Below are 20,051 nucleotides of genomic sequence, written 5' to 3' on the forward strand. Positions count from 1 at the left end.
GGATCCCCTTATGCTTTGCCCTTACCCTTCTTATCCTTCTTCTTCTTACTACCACCACTGCTGCTCTCTTCGCCGCCACCTGCTTGTGCACCCATAAGAGCCGACATTGGGTCTCCGCCACCCTGCATCTCCTTCATCATATCCTTAAACAGATTCTCAGAGACACCACCACCCGTCATAGCAGCACTTAGATATGGCACCAACTCGCCCATCTTCCATCCGCGCGGCACAGCGGGCTTGGGATAGGATTTTCCAGCCTCGGGCTGTAGCTGGCCTCCGATGCGGACACGCAGACCGGGGCTGTCTTCGGTCGTAGGGTTCTCACGCAGGTGTTCAGCAACAAGACGGTACAAATGATGCTTGTTCTTGACAGGGTGACCAGGCGTCTTCTTCAGTCCGACCTTGACACGGCCAGGATTCGCCCAATCCTTCGGATGCACCTTTTCAGGCTCAAAGAGTGTTGGTAGGCGTAGTCTCGAGCAGGCGTTTGCGATCTCTCGCGCGAGGGGGTCCTTCACGGCGAGTTCAGCGCCCACACGACGGCCCTCTGCGCGGGATCGTGATGCATCGAAGTAGACAGGGTAGAGACATTGGAAATCGGCGTAGGCAGATCGATCGGCTGAGGCGGGCATGGTACCGCCAGCAGGGGCGTCGGCGGGGACGATGGCGGGCATCTGACGAGGAGGAGCTGCAGCAGCGGGAACTGTTTTAGGAGCGGCCTCGGAGGGTTCGACTCGGCGCATGATATCGGAGTCGGCGAAGTCATCGATATCGGCCTCGGCAGGGTCAGAGTCGAAGTCGCTGTCCGACACCTCTTCTATTCTTGGGTGGGACATTTTTGCGGTTGGTGGACGAGGAGGAGGAGGGGTAAAGTTGGAGGGCGTTTGGTAAGTGTCAGTATCCTCCAGCGGTCGAGAAAAGACCGAGCTCGATATAGGCGAGGCTACTCGTCGGGAGAGTACAATTGAGGCCCAAGGACTCGGGTCGGTAATGGTTGAGGTGAGGTTGAGAGATATGGGGTACAAGTGGGACATGGAAGGGGGCACTTTGCCCATGAAGTTCACCAGGCCCGGTGTGGGATGAGCCTCAATGTGGGGTATAGGTAAAGCTGTTGCTCACCGAGCTCACCGAGGGTAATTCCTATTGGTACGAAAATGAAGTGTCAGAAAGAGTAAACTTTGTTATTGACGGCAAGAATGCCATAAAGTGAAAATTATCTGGCCATATAGAAAAAACTGAGAGTAGATCATGATTAACAACTGAGGCAACATTGAGGTAACTCTAGGCCACTTAGAATAAGAATAACCTTGGACAATTGCGGGCATGAGAAGCAGATGGGCTGGAGACTTGCAATTAGAGAGCCATTGACATCAAGGCCGGGGTATGAACGAGATACGAAGTATTTAAACCGGTGAATATGAGACCCTCCGTTTAGTTCATGAGTGATGCACCAGGATAAGAGCATGGGCGCCTTCACCGGGGATGAAAAAAAATACACATCAGCAACTTGACAAGTACGAATGATAAAGTCAATCAATTTATCGAAGCTAAGTTATCCCCTTCCGTAGCAAAGCCTGTCACAGGCGTAGTAGAACTTCCTAGCCCTTCGTATAATGAAATATTAAAAACTGTGTGATCAGGAAATGAAGTGACTATAGTGTACACCAGATCAAGTCCGAGACTGTGCCAGCCGAGTGCCGTGCAACCTGCTGCAAACGCTACACACGATGGCTATAGCTAGTTCTCGTGTATCTTGCTGTTGGTGAACTTGGTATTTGGTGGATGACCGTCGACCTTAAATCTGCAATGCGACCGAGTGCACACACCATTCGTTACATTTGGGCACTACAGTGGCCAAGTCAGCAAGCAATTAGTAACAAAGGTTTTCGAAGTTGAAAGAACTTACGTTGTGTCCATATATGCAGTCGTCGACATCACAATCTTGTCCGTTGATGCAGGGATTCTGCCGGGCGAGCATTGCGAGTGCCTTTAACTGCTCTTTTGTCGGCTTGAACGTATGGTTGAAAGTACAAGCACCTATTCTGGTACAGGGACCACGGAGAAAGTGGTTGTTGCAAAGTTTGTCGGAGTCCTCACGACGCTTTATGTCTTCCATGGCTGGAATGCCAACTGTGATGGGAGGATCACGGCCCCGAGGTCCAGGGCTCCAAGCTGGCTGAGGAGGTGCCTTACTCGCAAGCTTGGTCTTGTCCTGTTTGGGAGGTAGAGGCATGGTAAGCTTGGGAGGAGGAGTAGCGCTTTTCGTGACCTTGGCCCAGGAAGTTTGTGGAGGCGACATGGACGAAGTACTCGTGGCGGGTGTCAGTACTGCTTGTGTCGTTGCAGCGCGAGCTACCGGCGAACCCTGGGGCTTAATCGCCTCGGTAAGCTGGACACTCGGTTTCTCTATCAAAGTCTTATCAACGAGTTTGGTCGTGCGAAATATGTTGCCGTCAAGCGCGTGAACAATGTTGCCGCAGGCCTCGATTTCGCGTACGATAGGTTCTCCTAGAATCACGGAGACACACATTCTGCCATCACCGGCCTCGTTGACTCTGCGCAGAAAAGGAGCATATTGGACACCATGGCCGATGCCCAACATGACGTGTCTACAGTTATAGCAACCCAAATGCCATGTTGCCATTTCTATGCACGTCAGTCAAATGAATTTCTGGCCATTTCACCAGGCGTTGGACGCACCTTGGATCTTGCGAACCAGTGTTCCTTTACTCAAGCCAATATCAATAAAGTTGAAAGAAGACTTGGACTCTGTAAAGCCGATAGCAAATTCATGAAAAAGACTTGGGTCGTCAATGCTGCCATCATTCACCAGGGCCCGGCCCATCTCGGCAATGTTGACCAGAACGTCGCAGAAAATTTCGAACGAAGTTGGCAGGCTAGGACAAAGCCTCGCTACCGAGAGAAGTAGAGCATGCGCCGCCTGCTTACCACCTTCGCGGCCTTGCTTAATAAATCGATTGTCGAACTGCATGATAATTAGTGAGGACTTCTTTCACGACAGACAGCCTCTTGAGAGGGCGAGCTGGATGAGATTAGACAAGACGAGATCGAACGTACAATAAGGCCATTGCCGTCCATGATTATAAAGACATAGTTATTAGCACCCTGGACATATTAGCTTCTGCGCTCTGCGCGCCGGTGAGTGACATGTATGTACCCTGATGTTACTGAGGTCCACAGTGAGCGTTTCGCATTGCAGTCGAGTGCCTTCATAGAGTTTGCGGAGCTGGCTCATATGATTCAAACCCAAGTTAGCGTCGGCAAGCTTTTCTTGGAGGACATGATTTGTTTCTTGCAGCGCATGCAATCTTTCTACAAGGTCCTGTCATGAGAGTCAGAAATGATCGGACAATAGGTATAAAGTTACAAGGAGGATACTGCAGAAAGCACAGGGGGGCGGATTTCAGACCTTGATATATTTCTGCTCAGGCATTTCTCGGGCCTGGAGAGCATTAAACCGACTGACCAAGTCATTCATTTGAGTATTGTTTGCCATTCTGGAGGTCTCTTGTGGCGCGAAGACAGGAGTTGGTGAAAGGCGCGTGTCAGAGTTCTCGATTATGAGAGAGTTGGATAATAAATGGGAGAAGAAAGAAAAAAAGATCAGCTGTTGGCCCTGTAATTGCACGCAGCCAGCCAACAACATGCACACCCTAAGAAGTAAGGCAAAAGGTAGTAGATACCTTGGGTAGGTACCCTTTCTCCGTCGGCGCAAGGGGATTGGGTTTGTATGTATGGGGGTGGGAGAAAGGAAAGTGCAGTGCAGTGCAGCGCAGTGCGAGTATAAAAGTAAGGTAAAGAAGGTATGGAAGGTAAGGTAAGGTAAGGTAAGGCGAGGCAGGGGAAGGCAACGGCAGGTAAAGTAGTGTGCACGTTTGGGGGAGATGAGACAAGGAAAGAAGAGTCAGTGAGTTCAGTTGCCGAGAAAAGCAAGCAAGCAATCAAACCGAGCTGAGCTGAGCTCTTGATTCGGCTTCGTTATTGGCAACTGGAGATTCCTTTGGTCGATCGAGTCGAATCAAAGACGGAAAATTGTTAGTGAAAAGAAGATGATGATGTTGATGTTGATCTTATATCAACGGAATGCGATCGAGTTAGATTTGATGTGCGACTTTTCGCAAAAACTTTTTTTTTTTTGAAACGTCGTGTTCCTTGCGACCTTGCCTCGATAAAAGCCGAAGTTGGGTTGGCTAAAATGTGGTGACAGAAAAGATGAGCACAGCCTTATTTATAACCCTGACCTAATCATCTTTCAAAAGGACGTATCATGGAAACGGAATTAAGTCCTATGATAAAAGTCAAATTTGCAGATTTTCTGAATGCAAAAATCTCAAAACTGCACATGACTGAAGGGACGCCGCTGGGAACTGTAATTCAAGAATCTGCGATATCTCATATTACCTCTAGGTACTAAAATTGACGATTTATTATAGCACACTTGGCTCCTTCCCGTCAGCGATCACAGTTAAGCAGACCTGAGACAGGGATCATCAGCCCACGGCCTTGCCCATGCAAGCTGCAGGTGCAGACCCACAGTGGAGACGCGCGCCAAAGGTGAAAGATCGAACCCCGGGTCAACCTGATTGGGTTAAACGCCACGCCTGAGCACCTATTGATAGAAGGACGACACAAACCAAAGGACTACAAAGGTACTTCCATCTCGCCAGGCGTGAGTATATGATTGGGTGCGAAATACTGGACTCAGGAGGCCAATACTAATTCAATATCCTGGTTTCTCGTTTCTCTCTCCTGAAATCTGTTTGTATTTCGGCATACCAATCAATTAACTGCGTATGTATGGTCATGCAAGTGTGCGGCTTTTTATGTCGATTCGCCTTACATATAGCCAAACTCCACTCTGCCGTTTGATCTGGAAAACGCCTTGTCATCTCATTGATAGACAAAAAACACGGGACCTCAAAGACATACAGTACACTTTGCTCGACATGTATTATATTCTATGATTTTCTAACCAATCTTTCCATGAACCACAAATATCATAGGCTATCCTGGTCTCATATTCGCACGGAACTTGTATAATCTTCAATTACACAAAGACGTGCGCATAACGCCTCCAACCTAAACCCGTGGGTTTTATGCACATACGGCGACTAATACATCCAGCCACAAGTAAATCAAGCACAAGACTTGACTATTCGCCACCACCACAGAAGACAGATAATGACTGCGTTGGTTTTCGGGGTACAGTAGGTGACACAGCAGACCAACATCGGCTCTTGAGGCCCCCAACTTCAGTTCCCGTCTATCTGACAGCCTATCCGCGGGGCTCTAGCCCTCAGCCTGATCATGTAGACGCCCGTGCAAGCGACATGCTCCGCGTGTCAAAGATATTACCTGTCCAATCAAGAGCCGCCCCTATTGCCGTACGCGTGCAACTGCATTGACTAGAACGCCTTGCCACTATGGACTGCCATGGCGAGCCCTGAGGCACACTGTCTCATTCAAGCATTTGCCCGTTTAAAGCTGTATCACAATGACTGTAGCGTTAGACTTCAAGCGACGATTCGTATAAATGGAGAATATAGTCTACCTTATTTAGGCACTGTGAGATACGACAGCTTGTCTGCCTTGAAGCATTCATTCATAACAAATACAACCTAGGCAGCATATTTGCTGTCAAGTATTTTAGTTTGATTCATTCATGTTTCCACTGGCTCCTCCTCAAGTGCTGAAAATGTGAAATCTGAACTCAGGCTGTGAGTCAATCCTAACCAATAAAAGAGAGTCAAGGAGAGCATACACGCTCACTGTTTGCACGGTGAGTCTACCACAAGATTCGACCATCTGGCAATTTCAAGATCCTAGATGATGTCGGGAATGCTCCCGTCCGTGGCAGCAGGGAACTGGTTCAGCATTTGCCAAACTGTATCATCTCCCCATCCGCCTCCAAATTGCCACATGGAATAATTGCCAATATCTCCTTGGCCATCTTGCAAGGGTAGAGGAAGCATAGTCATGCCGGGGCCCGCCGTAAGGTCATTGTAAACAAGATCTCCAGTCGGAAAGAAAGGGGCCATCGCATTCAGGTTGTCCGCTGAAGGTGCTATCCATGCCGAGTCCAGCCCCGAAAACTCACTGCCACCTAGAGATGAGCTACTTGGTGTTGTCGAGTCTGCATTTGCTTTGATTGACCCCTCTGAAGAGCTGGTAACTAGAGATGGCAAGGAGCCAGCCTGGGCTTTGTTCATCGCTCTCTTGAACCGAGCAACAATAGCTCTTAGCACGCCCTGAGCCGACTTGGCCAACGGGTTGCGCTCTTGAATGGCCGAAAACCGTTCGATCGTCCATTGAAAGTGCTCTATCGTCTTGCCGGTGTACTCCGTGTGCTCGCGTGGAAACAAGATATACACGGATGCTAGGAGTACAATCGCATCGAAACTAGCGAAGAATAACATGAAGTTCCTCCACGAGTCTGGGGGTAAACCTTCAAATGTCATTTTCTGAATTTCGAGGGTTTTCAGGCTCGCATGAATAGCCTCCACTCGACTCTCGAGGCGATTGAAGATAAAAGGCCTGTGAAGAGCCATCTTACTGAATTCATGAAGGCTCGCAAAGTAGAATCGATTTGCTGGATACCAGTGTGCCTCTGGCAAGTGGTCCCACCGCGTATCGGGGTTCTCCATACGAAAGGAAGCCGGTATCTTCTTGTCGAGATTCAAAATACTTTGGTGAATCTCGTCAATCTTTGCAGGGTCCATGGGGTATGAACCGCTGACTTCAAGGTTCTGAATTGCCCGCAAAGGCCCACAGAGTTCGTAGTTCCACAAGAGCCGAGTGACCGGTGTAGGATGATCATCTTCACTTCGAGGAACCACTGGCATCTTGGTGCGATCTTGAGGTATAGGCGCATCGACTGGAGGTGTAGGAAGAGTCTGATTCCAGTCGACGGTTCCTGGACGTCCAAGGATCATCGCGCAGTTGAGGTCCCAGATGGCGAGCAGGATGTAGATCCGTCTCCTCCGCTGAATCAGCCATTGATTCTCGAGAATGCTCTCGACGCTTGCATCCTTTGGTTTTGGATCTAAGCTGTCACGATGCATTCCCAGGTCCTGAGCATCGCGAATGGCAATTGCGATGGTGTGCCACTGCCCAACATCAGTCGATGCTTCTCTCGGTATCATCTCCTAACAGGAACTTACTGCATCTGTAACTTTTGCTGTAAACTTGTGGAATGACGCTCTGAGAAATTGTGCTTGCACTGTAGATAGAGACAAGTTCTTCTTCCCCAAAAGGTCAAGAACTGCCTGCCCTGACTCGCTATACTCGACAGCCAAATCTTCGAATCTCATACCTCCAGCAAATTTGAGCGAGTCGAAGGTGGAATCTGGCTTCTCAGGCAATAGGAGAAGGGCCGTTGCTATGATTTGGAATACGACTGCTGGAAAGGCTCGCAGTTCAGGGCTCAGGCCACGGGGACCGACATCTGAGAATACCGAGAACGGCAACGAATTCCATTCGTCGAGCTGCGCATAAAAGATGTCAGGGTCTATCGGATAGTACTGCCAGTTGAAGCCGCGCATGTACATCTCGACGAGTTTTTCGATGTAATTCCGGGCGGGTAATTGTCGAATTATAGCCTTGTACTTTTCCTTGAGGGCAAGCTCTTTGCCGGGAGAGCCTCCAGAAGAATCGCGAGATGTTAGATCCAGGGGCCCATCTTCACCATTTGTGAGCGTCTCGATGCGTTTGAGTATACCCATAGTAGACGCGCCATTATGAGCGTACCCCCAGTCAGCTACCTTGGACGACAGAGGCTCATCTGGCCTCTCATTCGATGAGCCAACAGACAGTGGTGGTGATGGCTCGGCTTGTTTAGCGAATGTATCCGAGTAAGTCGGCGATGCTTTTGATGTCTGCTTGCTCTGCTTGGCTGTTGGGGCTCCTGTTTCATAAACACAAGCTGACTCTTTATTTCGAGACTTGCAATTGCTGCATGGTTGTTCGCGGTCGCACTAGAGATGTTTTCAGTCCGATTGTTTCTTATGAGAGAAATGTATCGTAATCTATAGTTACGGACCCTCTGCTTTCTTCGATGGCATTCAGTGCACGATATGACAATTCGTCTTCTCTTCCTCAGACGCGGACCATCAGCATCCTCAGTTGCTGCTGTCATGTCGGCTTCCTCGGAAACCGGTATGAATGGCTGTTCCCTTGGGAATACTAATTAGGAGAGAATATCCATGTAACGTTGTGGTAAAGTAGTATGAGATATAGATCCTCGTAGACTAGAAGTCAAGTCAAGATTAAGGTGGAGTATGGGAAGGTCTATGTTGATCTCGGCGGACGAGGATCAGCTTTCAAAGTCCTCTAACTCCGGCTTCCAAGAAAACAGCGTCACTTTGATTGTGGGGCATCCATTACAAGAATGGAATTCAGCCCTGTGCATCTTTGAATGGACCCACGTTATTGAAGGAAGAAATGGATATATACAGTTGGAGTGAATTAGCTACAACCATGGACATGAGAGGTGCATCGAAAGCACACGCAAGGAATCAAATTATCCCGTCGTTGCAATTCATATTTCGTATCTTTTCCGACAATCATTCTCGTAATGTTTTGTTGAACCTGGTATCATTGATGCAGGCTAGGCAGGTAGAGAGGAACAGGGCTTATGCAGTTGGAGGAGGCCTAGTGCTTAGATGATATTCCCAATCAGGGAACCAAGTCTCATTTCTCTTGTAAGTGAGTTACTCCATAGATACTCCATGCAGTCATGATATTCACGTCAGACCCGCTAGATATCTCAATAACTCCATTGCAGCCTGTCTACCGCGCGAAGAACCTCAAGGCCGTCCCGACTTCCAGTCGTTTTCGCTACTTAACGAACCCGCTCCGTGTAAGCCTTCCATGCCGCGGACCGATATCGCTCAGCTTCATCCTCGGGGTCGCTTGCCTTGATGATCCCGCGTCCAACAATAGCAATGTCCGCACCGGCAATACCAATGATCTTTTGTGGCGTGTTGTACTGTTGACCCTTGCCATCACCCTTGATGGCTTCATTCTCGTCCGCACCCTCAGGGGGCAATTGGCAGCCGGGGGTCATGTGGATGAAGTCATCCTCGGGTTCTGTGTTGAGGCACTCCTGTGAGACAAAGCCCATGACGAAGTTCTTGTGTTCCCGTGCGGCCTCTACACATGCTTGCGTATATTCCTTGTTCATGAAGTTGCCCTGACTCGACATCTGTGCCAGGATAAGCAGGCCCCTCTCGATCGGCGCTTCATCGATGCCGGGGAATACTGTCTCATCGCCCTCAGGAATCGTCTTGACGAGACGTGGTGAATCGGCCGACTCGTACTGTTGGGTGACGGTGGTGGTGGAAACAATGCTACCTTTTCGACCGCTGTCTGCGCGAGCAGGTTCCGGCGTGTCCTTCTGATTCTCGTTGTCTGAACGCTCGCTATCCTCGTCCAGTTGACTGGCGGTGGGAGTTCCAATACTGATAGATGTCTTGACCTCGTAGTGGTATCGCTCGAGCCATCGGTTGGCAGCGTGGGCCAGAGATGCAACCGAGGCCTTGCCTGGAACCATGTTTACGTTGGTAATATGTGCCCACTCGATGATGCGCGCAGCACCACTAGTATACTGTAACTCGACCGTATTGCCAATATCACCAAACTTGCGATCCTCAAAGATGAGGAAACCATGCTTGCGTGCTAGTGAGGCGAGCCTGGCACCAGTGCCTGTCCTAGGGTCAAAGTCCCAGCCGGCAACCATGTCATAATGAGTCTTGAGAACGACGATGGAGGGACCAATCTTGTCGGCGAAGTAGAGCAGTTCGCGAGCGGTTGCGACATCGGCGCTGAGGCAAAGATTCGAGGCCTTGAGGTCCATGAGCTTGTAGAGATGTCGACTGAGAGGATGGGTAGCTGTCTCAGCTCGACTGGCGAAAGTCGCCTTGAGAGTAGGATGCGGCGACATGATACGGTAAAGCTTGTTCGAAGATCAATTTGATGTGAACAAAAGTAAGTATCGAAAAAGACGGTGACGACCCGAACTGGGGAGCGAGTTCAAGTACACTAACTAAATCGTATGTGGATCTATAGTCGCAAGTTTTGGGCAACCTCGAGGCTAGGCCAATTCACACAAAGATGTTCACAACGATCTAGTCTACCTGGCGCAGGTGGCGGTTTGGCTTGATAGAGGGGAAGCTGGGGAAAACTGAGAAAAAACGGACACAAGAGCCACAGATAGGAACGAGGGGTGAAGATCTTATTAGCTTCGGCCGAATGGGTCTCGACTGAAAGTGTTGTCCGATGTGAGGCGTAAATGGGTGGAATGTCGATCGGGAGTGAGAGGAGAATTATGAGGAGAGAAGAGGAGAGGAAAGAGAGCGAGTCAAGAGAAAGGAGGAGGAGGAGGTTTGAGGTAAAGGACCTTTCGCAGAATGACACGGGATGGGATGGGGTTAGTTAAAGAAGAGACTGTAGGTGAGAGGTGAAAGGTGAAAGGTAAAAAGTGAAAAGTGACGATCCACAGCTCGACTTAAACAAAAAGTGACCCAACCAACTAAAAGGCACTGAAGGTGAGGCGAGAGGGTCACTACCACCTAAGTGCTAGTGCTAGGGTACCTTAGCTTAGCTCCAACATGAAGCGAAAGGGCGCCTTGAACCTCGAGATTCATAACAAGCTAACACCTTTAAGGCCCGAGGCTCAAACGCAGCCAGAAAGTAAGTGCTGTACGTAGGCATTCGGAGGTTGAAGGTACAGGCGTGGCGTCAAGCAGGGATCAACAAGAGTGTCTCTTTTTTACTGTAACAAGCGGCAAATGCAACATGTACGTACGCACTAGGTAGAGGCACCACTGTGGCATGTATGTACTCAGACAGGAACAGGGGCAAGGATGTTTGACAGCAATTCAAAGAAAATGGCTAGAATGGCCCTGATATGGACGATCCAAAGCTTGAAACTCAAACTTTATCCCTGGCAGTTCTCTTTTAGCCGGAGCGGACAAGGCCAAGCCCAAGGCCAGCCACCCATCCATCCATCCATCTTTGCAGTGGGAAGACTCTGTAAGGAAGAATCAGCCAATTGAAATGGCAAGCAAATAAATCCTTCTTTGGGGAATTGATCGGAAGTAATCCGATATGTATAACTACATGTCTACACCTTGTCTACAAGTCCTCTATTCGCCATTGCCCAGTGAAACAATCCTCAACTGACAACATACATACTCTCCCTCCTCATCCTGACCATATCACCACCATCGATGGAAATAAATTCTTCCCAACCCTAGGACCCATGCCCCCATACCGTCAGTGACGTGTATCGTGGGGGGCACTAAGACGGACAAGTCGAGAAGCCAATTCAAGACAAGACAAGCTTGGTGGATGAACAAAGACACGAAACCCCAAAAATCGTCTGATTTTAGAGGAATTGAACAAGCATGCATACACCTGCTGTCGAGACCAGACCCAACGTTGGCTATCCGGATAGGGTTTGGCCTACACTGCACTTTGCGGATCAGGGATCAGAAACTAGAGAAATAGGGCGAGATGATCCCAACCAATCCTGGCTTAATGATCTGTTCAAGACAGCCCCAAGAGGCGGGAGGCTTTTGGTGGATTGATGCTTTTAATCATGGGGGCGGTTATCAAATGGTTCATGGTTTTCATGACAATACTGACCTGACTGTAGGTGACATATCAATATAGCCCATCACCAAGCTCAATAGAGGCATCATCTCCCAGGTCTGAGGCGGTTAGCATACGATCATCACTCCGATTTTCCAAAACCTCCCACGTTAATCTGGCTGGGTTACACGACATCCAAAGTATTGCCGCAAACACCCGTTTCAGCGGTCCTTCAAGCCGTAACCAGCGAGGGATTAAAGGGTGACTTGACAACTAACCTAACTCACGGAGTACAACGTCGAGATCCACAGAACCCCAGGTACATGACTTTGCATCAACCTGACCGTCTCCAGATGCGCGTTGCCTGCCTGTCTGGTACATGCTGTTAGTAACCCATGACGCTAAGACGGCTTATCGAAACGACGAGACGGGAAAACGGGACGATACCGAGAGCCCATATCCTTGGGCGTGGTTCCTGGCGTACCTCAACTGAGCACCTGGATTGAACCCGACTGGCACGAATACATACCCTGGCAATAGCTTGCCTGTGGATAAGACTGCGGTACGCACCGAGACTCGCTGCTCAAGTATCTGTCACTTGTGATGAGACGCAACGACGGAACGGAGCAACCGGCAGTGAGATGAGCTAGCTGCAGTAGCGGCTTCACTTGACATGGGGTTTTTGGTTTTCACTGCTGCAAGGCACCGCCGTTTTACCACCAGCGACTAGTTATCAGCTCTCTACAGTAGCTCAAGGATGGAGGCTTATTCCAGGCTAAGAGCTCCGTCTAAGTTAATCTCTCCCCTTCTCACCTTGGCAGCCCAGCTAGCCACGACAAATCGCCTCCCCCAGACCATCAAAGTCTCAAGCTCGGGCTCTTCAACATGACCGTCCCAAGATCGTCACCAGGGTCAGGATCCGCCGTCCCCAGACTTGCCTTTCTTAGCCTCCGGCCCGCGAGTGACAACCAAAACTCCAGGGGACAACTGTGCCTCCCACTTGAACCCTAGCAAACTTAACCTTATAGCATACCTCAGTCCTCAACGCAAGCGCTTAACAAGCTCCTCAGGCAAAACAAGGGTCCCATCTGCGTGCCGCACTACTGTACGGTACTGTCTGGTGTCTCGGCTATGCCGTAAGTCCCTCCACTCTCCGGGACTCCCGAATATCTATCAGTTGGGAAAACCTAATGCGACAGACGGAGGGACTGTTCTGGAAATTGCTCTTTGACATAATTGCCGCTTTCTGCTAAGCTACGCCTGTCGCTAGCTCCCTTGAGTCTATTTAGAATTTTCAGACCTCTGGCGTGTCTGCAGCTCGTAAAACCACCAACCGACTGATATTCGCTGTTTCTCATACCAGTGAGCAAGCGACAATCGACAACTCGGGGACACTTCAGTTGCCGGTTGCCGCCTGAGTCAACGTGCAGTTTGAAAGTCCCGCAAACTAATGATTTTTAGTTGACCGCCACAGTCAGACTGATTCAATGGCTTACAGAATCAAGCGATTCAATACTGCTTGGCGCGCGACTACCACAGTTCTAGCCAAGCTACCAAGAAATATATACAGACGGGACGGGAAGTGGGAGTCGTTCCGAAGCGAGGCGCGTTGGTGCTTGAAGTTAGAGACCCTTAGATATGAGATATCACAAAAGTCTTTGCTTTGGAGTTTGGGAACGAGTGGGTGATTTGGACTGAGACATCAGTTTCTCATTGAGTTGCCATTGTGCATATTGGTGTGAATGGTGGCCAAGGTCAGGGTCCTAGGGATACTTGGTCGCTCATATATCATGACTGCTCAACCAACCACTGACAACAACACGTAGTCCCAGTCGAACTCTATTGAATCGAGGCTGTCGACCCAGCTGAATCAACAGTTCCACCGGTAGGGTTACAGTCTCAAGTCCGCGTAGTGTTTGAGTGTTTCTACAAAGCGGAAGGTCTTGGGCTTGCGGGTTTAAGGCCACGGTTTTACTCATCGACCTATAGTGCCATGTGTTGACTCGCATTCATTGATAAGGTTGCGGGGTCTGTACGACAATGTCTGCGACTAAATGGATTCTTTAATAGCCTAATCCGCTCACTGCGCGTCTCTCTCGACCTCAATGGCAATTGCTGTGGCTTCAGGTGTCATGATAATCGGGTTCACGGTCATCAAGAACCAACCGTCATTACACGTAAGGAGCTAAAGGCAGATCACCAAAGCTTGCATTTGTGTTGGAACTTGAGGGCTCTTTAACCTCAATTTTATCTATACAAAAACAACCTCGACCGCGAAAATTCATAGGGGCTGTGACCTGAACATTTTGCCGCTAATGCTTCTAATCTATGTTAGAGAGTATCCGTAACTAATCAGCTAATCACAACTCTATCTGTTCTGGTATTATTACCAGTGCGATGTCTTGCTACGCATGTTAGCCGGATATAACGCTCTGGAATTGATGCCTTGATCAGACAAGTCGTGACATGACATGGTAAAAACATATGTTGTCTCGACAAGCCGAGGCCGAGTTCACAATCAATGCGACTGGAAACCTTGGATCTCGAGACTTTCATGAGCAAATCATACGTCTTAATAGTGAGATGATGAGTTGTTCAATTGGCAAATATCCAAGAAATCGACCTTGAAAGTGGAGTAGGCGCCCTCTTTCTAAGCTGACAATTTGCCATGAGCGGATATCAATTTCAGGGGATCAATCTGCGGCTGGTGCTAATTTGGAGCTCTCGGCCAGTGGAAAACGGGCAAATCAACACCCCGAGCCGCTGAATATACACGCAGCCAAGTTCTAAACATGTCCGAGACTACCGAAAAACCACCCCCTGTTGTTCGCTTGGCGGGAGCATCTCATGGAAAGGGAGCCTCTAACCTAAGCTTACCTTACCTTCCGCCGTTCGTCATCACCTCCGCTCGACTCGACTTTTTGGAGCTTCCTCTTAAGATTCTATTTTCTTCCTTCACATCCACTCCTTCTGACACCTTCAACGAGTCTCTTTTGTTAACCTCTCGCGGAACGCGACAGCTCTACGTACCTACAAGTTCTCTTTAGCCTCTTCGATAGCTTCAACAGCGCCAAGTAATCCCTGCCCCTTTCGCAGAATCTGTCCGTTATCTCGATCCAAACTCCGCCGCCGCTGCATGATAAGCCACACCAACACCACCTTGATAATCACGACAACTCGAAGCTTCACCTTTCACGTACAATAATACGAAACCAATTAACACCATGAGCCCGCAAACTCGACGACAGGCCGCAAAGGCCCAAACCCCTTCTGATTCGGAGCCTGAAGCTAGATCCAACGGCAACGGGTCTGCCAACGGCGTCGCGGATGCTTCGGACGATGCCCCTCGCGAGAACATCTTCCTATTCATCCCCAACATCATTGGTATGATAAGGAGAAATCATTTCCAAAAATCAAGTCAAAGTTTACTAACGATAACTCAGGCTACGCGCGCATCGTCCTTGCTATCGCGTCACTCTACTACATGCCCCTCCATCCTCGTACTTGCTCGTTCCTCTACAGCGTCTCTTGTCTCCTCGATGCCCTCGATGGCTACGCCGCGCGTATCTACGAACAGTCCACTCGCTTCGGCGCTGTTCTAGACATGGTCACAGATCGCTGTACTACAGCCTGTCTTATTGTCTTCCTCTCTTCCGCTTTCCCTCGATGGGCCATTGTTTTCCAGGGCTTGATTGCTCTTGACCTTGCCAGCCACTACATGCATATGTATGCTACTCTTGTTGTCTCAGGCACCAACGCCAGCCACAAGAGCATTGATGAGAGCAAGAACTGGCTATTGCGCCTCTACTACACCAACAAGGTATGCATCTTGAAACATTGGTATCTGTGTTATGTACTGATTGCGCCTAGAATGTCCTGTTCGCCCTCTGCGCTCTCAACGAGCTCTTCTTCATCGCTCTCTACCTCCTCTGCTTCTCGTCTCCTCTCGTCTCGCCCTACCTCATCAAGCCAATCCAGACTGTCGGTGCCGAGCTTCAGGCTGGTGCTCAAGTCAACACTTCGATCCTCGCCCAGATCTTCCCCGACCCCTTCAGCCCTGCTGCTCTCGAGCTTGCACGTGCGAACAAGATGGATTCTACAGTACCTTGGATAATTGCCGGTGTTAGCTTTCCATTTATGTTTCTCAAGCAGTTCATCAACTGCGTTCAGCTTTACAATGCCAGCTTGGGCCTCGCCGAGATCGATCTCAAGACTCGCCAAGAGCAGGGTCTCCCCCGCCCCAAGCCCAAGACAGCTTAAATTTAACAAGCTATCTTATAATGGCGTCCTTGAAATTCGATAGCAAGTCGATGGGATAGGACGAACATTTTGTTAAACTGTATGAAAACTAGCAGATTCTGCCAGCTACCTTTTTTGTGACTGAGAGAGCAGCTTGTTTCAAGTTGTGTCTTCGGTCTGTTTCAACATGCTCTGTCTTGCCAGGGAGCAATCAAGTAGGGATTATTGGAGGGGAATACTGTGGGTTTCTCCTTACTGCATGACGCGGCGTATGAGGTGTGGTTTTTCAAAGACTCTGACTCCGGAGGGGATGAGACTTACTGGGTAAAAGTATTGGAAGAAGCGGCGTCCTCGAAAGCAGTTGGAGGGATATCATGGACTGCTGGAGGAGATAATCGTGGGGATCTTTTGAAGCCTTTTTCCATGGAATCTAGCGGGTGTTTAGACCTCGTTATACATTTTTCTTTTTATTCATGGTGGCCTCTTCCTTTTGTTTAACTCTTGGCCTATACTTTGTTAATAGTAGACGATGTCGATACACTCGCTGGAATTGAATAAGATTTGCAACATAATTCTTGAAGAAAATGACCGATACATTAGTTCCTCCATTCCCTTGAAGGTAGTTCGGAAGCCCGAGGGGCACTTATACGAGAAATAACTAGGATTAACCAGGGGGTGGCCATCAGTCGTTTCAATTAACCTTATCTTGATGGCTTTAGTCTAAGTTCATGCATGAGAACCTAGCCTAAACTCTGGAGGGAAAGGGCTCATATTGCATTCCTCTATCACTTTGCAATAATCAGTTCCCGTCATCTCAGTTTAGATTCTTCACCAACCCTCACTATTGAAGCCTTGACATTTCTACCACCAGCTTGGGGACTTTAGCACAGCCTTCCTTGACAGTACTTGGTAGGATCTGAGCCTCCTATCATATTAGAAAACCATAGTTCCGTGGTATCATAAAGGCTGGGGTTTGCTGCTGAATGCCTTCTGAAGGCTGGAGGAGCAAGAGGTTTCTCAGTAGCCTCTCACTAATTTTATTTCACTCTTCTGCGAAGTCGATGAGATATTCGTAGGCCTTCTAATGCTTGATGACTGCCAGCTTTAGCACTGAAGTGATGGACAAGCGACTGCTGCTTCGGGATTACCAGTGTTGTCGGAATATTCGAGGCTCAGTTGGCGCGTCAAGAAGCTTTATTTGACCAGTGTCTTTTACATGGGAAAACAGACGAGTTGAAAACACGACCAGATGCATTGCTATAACTTTGGACGCTCTTTTGCTAATATGAGCAGCCCCGGCATCTCATGTTCTTGTCGTTCAAGGATTTGACGGACTGGTGACCCATATGTGTGACTGTCACAAAGGTGCATGGAGTTGCACTGGGCGCGGGAAGCCAAGAGTCGAAGATTTCTATTGTAAATGTGTAAAATATCAACTGACAAGGTCAGAGTAGGTAGTTGAAGATAAGTAAGAGTCCTGACGGATTGAAATTGAAAAGCTAGCGCAGAGTCTAGTGCAAATATTGGCTCTACCACAATCAACATTTGAGTATCTGGAAATATACCTCAATAGGTACTAGTACATTTAACCTGACTTCATTGCGAAGGTAGTTTGGAAGTATAGAATATATTGTAGTTTTCTGACCGTAGAAGGCAGTTGTTGGCCTGCATATATGATTGCTGTCATGGTGTGTTGTTTAAGTGCGCATTTGCGCAAAACATTGAAACATCCGCAATGTGTGTCAATTGCTGCAAACGGTAACGTGTTTAGCAGAGAAAAGTATACTTGAAAGTATGCAACAGGTGATTGTTTACTCAAGATACACTTGTATTTGCAACGCCATGCCAAATCCTACTGATATTCTGATACAAGGCTGAACTGATGGGCACAGCCCGGCACGAGGCATCCATGTGCCTCATGGTTCGTCCAGATGTCCAACGCCAGGGATAACCCCGCAAGAGGGACAATATGAATGGGTATTTTGATTGGTCTGAGCTGCATGTCAGAAGCCTGTTAAAGACCAGATCGGGGAGATTGGAGGTCACTCAGGTACGACAAGCAAGCCTCTTGATACACCAACAAGAGGTTACATCATAATGAGGCCGGGTAGAGTTGAGATATTTGATGTCAGAATTGTTTGTACTTTCTCAAGCATGAGGTAAAAGAATGCCTCAGGATTTCACTACCATTTAATATGCCTTATAATCTCGAATTGATCATCCAGTGCTAAACTAAAAGCTTTTGCAAGGGTCCAACCTGTCATTGACAAAAAGTCAGTCCAGATCTACCTTACCTTAGGCAGATCCAGCAGCATGGAACGGGCTTTGACATGACAGGGCTGAGCCCCTAATATGATTTGCTATTGGCCAGTTGTTGGCCTGTAAGCGGACTCTCTGTTGCGCATGCAGTGGGGGTGGAGGCTATGTCCGGGGGGCCCTGTACAGGGGTCACATGAATGCCTCGTGTCCCTCCCTGGTGGCGGCCCAGGCGAACCATAGAATTGATTCTGCGACAATGGCGAAACTGCCTTCTAAGGCGGTGCAAGTGGCACTGGAGATGAACAAACACGATGGATGGTGATAGTTTCATTCGCCTGGAGCAACTAATGCTATTATGCCTTACACTAAATGAACATCGACATGTAGCATGGCTGATATAAAGAGTTGCCATGGTCACCTCAGATCAGGTACTGCTATTATCAATCAACACTCACTCACAATCCACGTGAACAACAAGAAGTTTATTCAAAGCCATTCACATCATTGAACTTACTTTGTGAACAAGCTTCTCACGACAAAGAATACGCGTGACTCACAGCCTCAACTCAAATCTTCAACCCAACTCTCTAGACACTTATAAAATCACCTTCCGCGACATGCCTCACGCTGCTTCACCTTCATCACCAAAAATGTTCAGCCGCATCAAGGATAAATTCTCAGCCAAAAAGTCCTCCTCCACCGAGAATCACACTCATCTCGGCATGGGCAACTCAAACTCAAACACCAAGAACAACAACAACAACAACAACAATCCCTTCCTCGATGTTCCCGAGGAGGCTCCTCCTACTTACGAGTCCACTCAAAAGACAGCTTCTCTTCTCGATGTTCCTCAGCGTGCAGTTTCACCAGCTCCTAGCATGTCGAGCATCACCAGTGCCGAAGATAAATATGCTTTTCTCTCTACTTTCGATACCATCTTTGTCATTGACGACTCTGGATCCATGGCTGGTCGATCGTGGAGGGAGGTTCGAGAGGCCCTGAGCACTATTGCCCCGATCTGTACTTCTCATGACCCCGATGGTATCGATGTCTATTTCCTGAACCATCGATCACAAGCCGCCGGGACTGGAGTCCAAGCACCCGGAGGATATTTCCAGATCCGTGATGCCAACCAAGTTCAGCGTCTGTTCGAGTCGGTCCGTCCTCGCGGAGCAACACCAACTGGTTCTCGTCTTCACAGCATTCTCAAACCCTACGTCGCCCATCTCTCCCGTCGGGCGGCCAACATTGACTCGACCAAGCCAGTCAACATCATCGTGATCACCGACGGATGTCCTACGGACGACCCAGAGAGCATTATCGTTCATCATGCCAGGAAGCTTGACCAGATCGAGGCTCCTCCTCATCAAGTTGGCATCCAGTTCTTCCAGGTTGGCAACGAACTTGGTGCTACTAAGGCCCTGCGTGAGCTCGACGATGATCTCGCTGACCAGGGTATTCGCGATATGGTTGATACAGCAACTTGGAATTCCACTACTTCGGACAACAGTAAGGCTTTGACCGCAGATGGAATTCTCAAGGTTGTTCTTGGTGCTGTTGTGCGACGCTTGGATCGCAAGTCTGGGCGTAGCTCTCCTCAGGGCCCTCGTCACTAGACACTCACTTTATAATAGCTCCTGGGTTTTTTTTGGGGTTACGATTTCTTTCCTCTATTGTATTATTATTACTATTATGGTGGTGGTATTCTGCTTTTCATTTATACCAGGAGTTCGGGGCTTCCTATAGATTATAACAAGATGGTCTCACAGGCCAACAAGACTGGGGTGACTCTCACGAGAACACCAGATCACAATTAGTTTCGCTATTTTAATGCGTCAAAATCAATTATTACCCCTAAAATCAATCGCATCTACATCTGTTTTGAATGTATCTGCCTCATTTCCTCTTTGAGACCGCAACAATTCCCATGACTGATCGTA

General features: G+C 48.7%; 5 protein-coding genes across 5 annotated transcripts; 2 read left to right on the plus strand and 3 right to left on the minus strand.

Moving 5' to 3' along the window:
- Nucleotides 1–8: 8 nt before the first annotated feature.
- Nucleotides 9–1,055, minus strand: FTJAE_5219 (signal recognition particle subunit SRP19; the record flags this gene model as incomplete). The annotated part of the gene is made up of 1 exon (XM_037351703.1): nucleotides 9–1,055. One exon carries the CDS (start codon nucleotides 1,053–1,055, stop codon nucleotides 9–11), a length of 1,047 nt encoding a protein of 348 aa, XP_037207716.1.
- A 682-nt stretch (nucleotides 1,056–1,737) lies between these two features.
- On the minus strand, nucleotides 1,738–3,099 carry FTJAE_5220 (uncharacterized protein; the record flags this gene model as incomplete). The annotated part of the gene is made up of 4 exons (XM_037351705.1): nucleotides 1,738–1,845; nucleotides 1,907–2,646; nucleotides 2,701–2,986; nucleotides 3,079–3,099. The coding sequence occupies 4 exons, from the start codon at nucleotides 3,097–3,099 to the stop codon at nucleotides 1,738–1,740; spliced, it is 1,155 nt and encodes a 384-aa protein (XP_037207717.1).
- Nucleotides 3,100–5,843: 2,744 nt separating this feature from the next.
- On the minus strand, nucleotides 5,844–9,961 carry FTJAE_5221 (oleate activated transcription factor 3; the record flags this gene model as incomplete). Its single annotated transcript, XM_037351706.1, has 3 exons — nucleotides 5,844–7,127; nucleotides 7,182–7,994; nucleotides 8,870–9,961. 3 exons carry the CDS (start codon nucleotides 9,959–9,961, stop codon nucleotides 5,844–5,846), a joined length of 3,189 nt encoding a protein of 1,062 aa, XP_037207718.1.
- Nucleotides 9,962–14,837: 4,876 nt separating this feature from the next.
- On the plus strand, nucleotides 14,838–15,873 carry FTJAE_5222 (CDP-diacylglycerol-inositol 3-phosphatidyltransferase; the record flags this gene model as incomplete). The annotated part of the gene is made up of 3 exons (XM_037351707.1): nucleotides 14,838–14,997; nucleotides 15,057–15,433; nucleotides 15,484–15,873. The coding sequence occupies 3 exons, from the start codon at nucleotides 14,838–14,840 to the stop codon at nucleotides 15,871–15,873; spliced, it is 927 nt and encodes a 308-aa protein (XP_037207719.1).
- A 2,888-nt stretch (nucleotides 15,874–18,761) lies between these two features.
- On the plus strand, nucleotides 18,762–19,727 carry FTJAE_5223 (uncharacterized protein; the record flags this gene model as incomplete). Its single annotated transcript, XM_037351708.1, has 1 exon — nucleotides 18,762–19,727. One exon carries the CDS (start codon nucleotides 18,762–18,764, stop codon nucleotides 19,725–19,727), a length of 966 nt encoding a protein of 321 aa, XP_037207720.1.
- Nucleotides 19,728–20,051: the final 324 nt, after the last annotated feature.

This window comes from Fusarium tjaetaba, assembly GCF_013396195.1.
Source record: "Fusarium tjaetaba strain NRRL 66243 chromosome Unknown NRRL66243_c0000098, whole genome shotgun sequence".
NCBI classification, from domain to species: Eukaryota; Fungi; Ascomycota; class Sordariomycetes; order Hypocreales; family Nectriaceae; genus Fusarium; species Fusarium tjaetaba.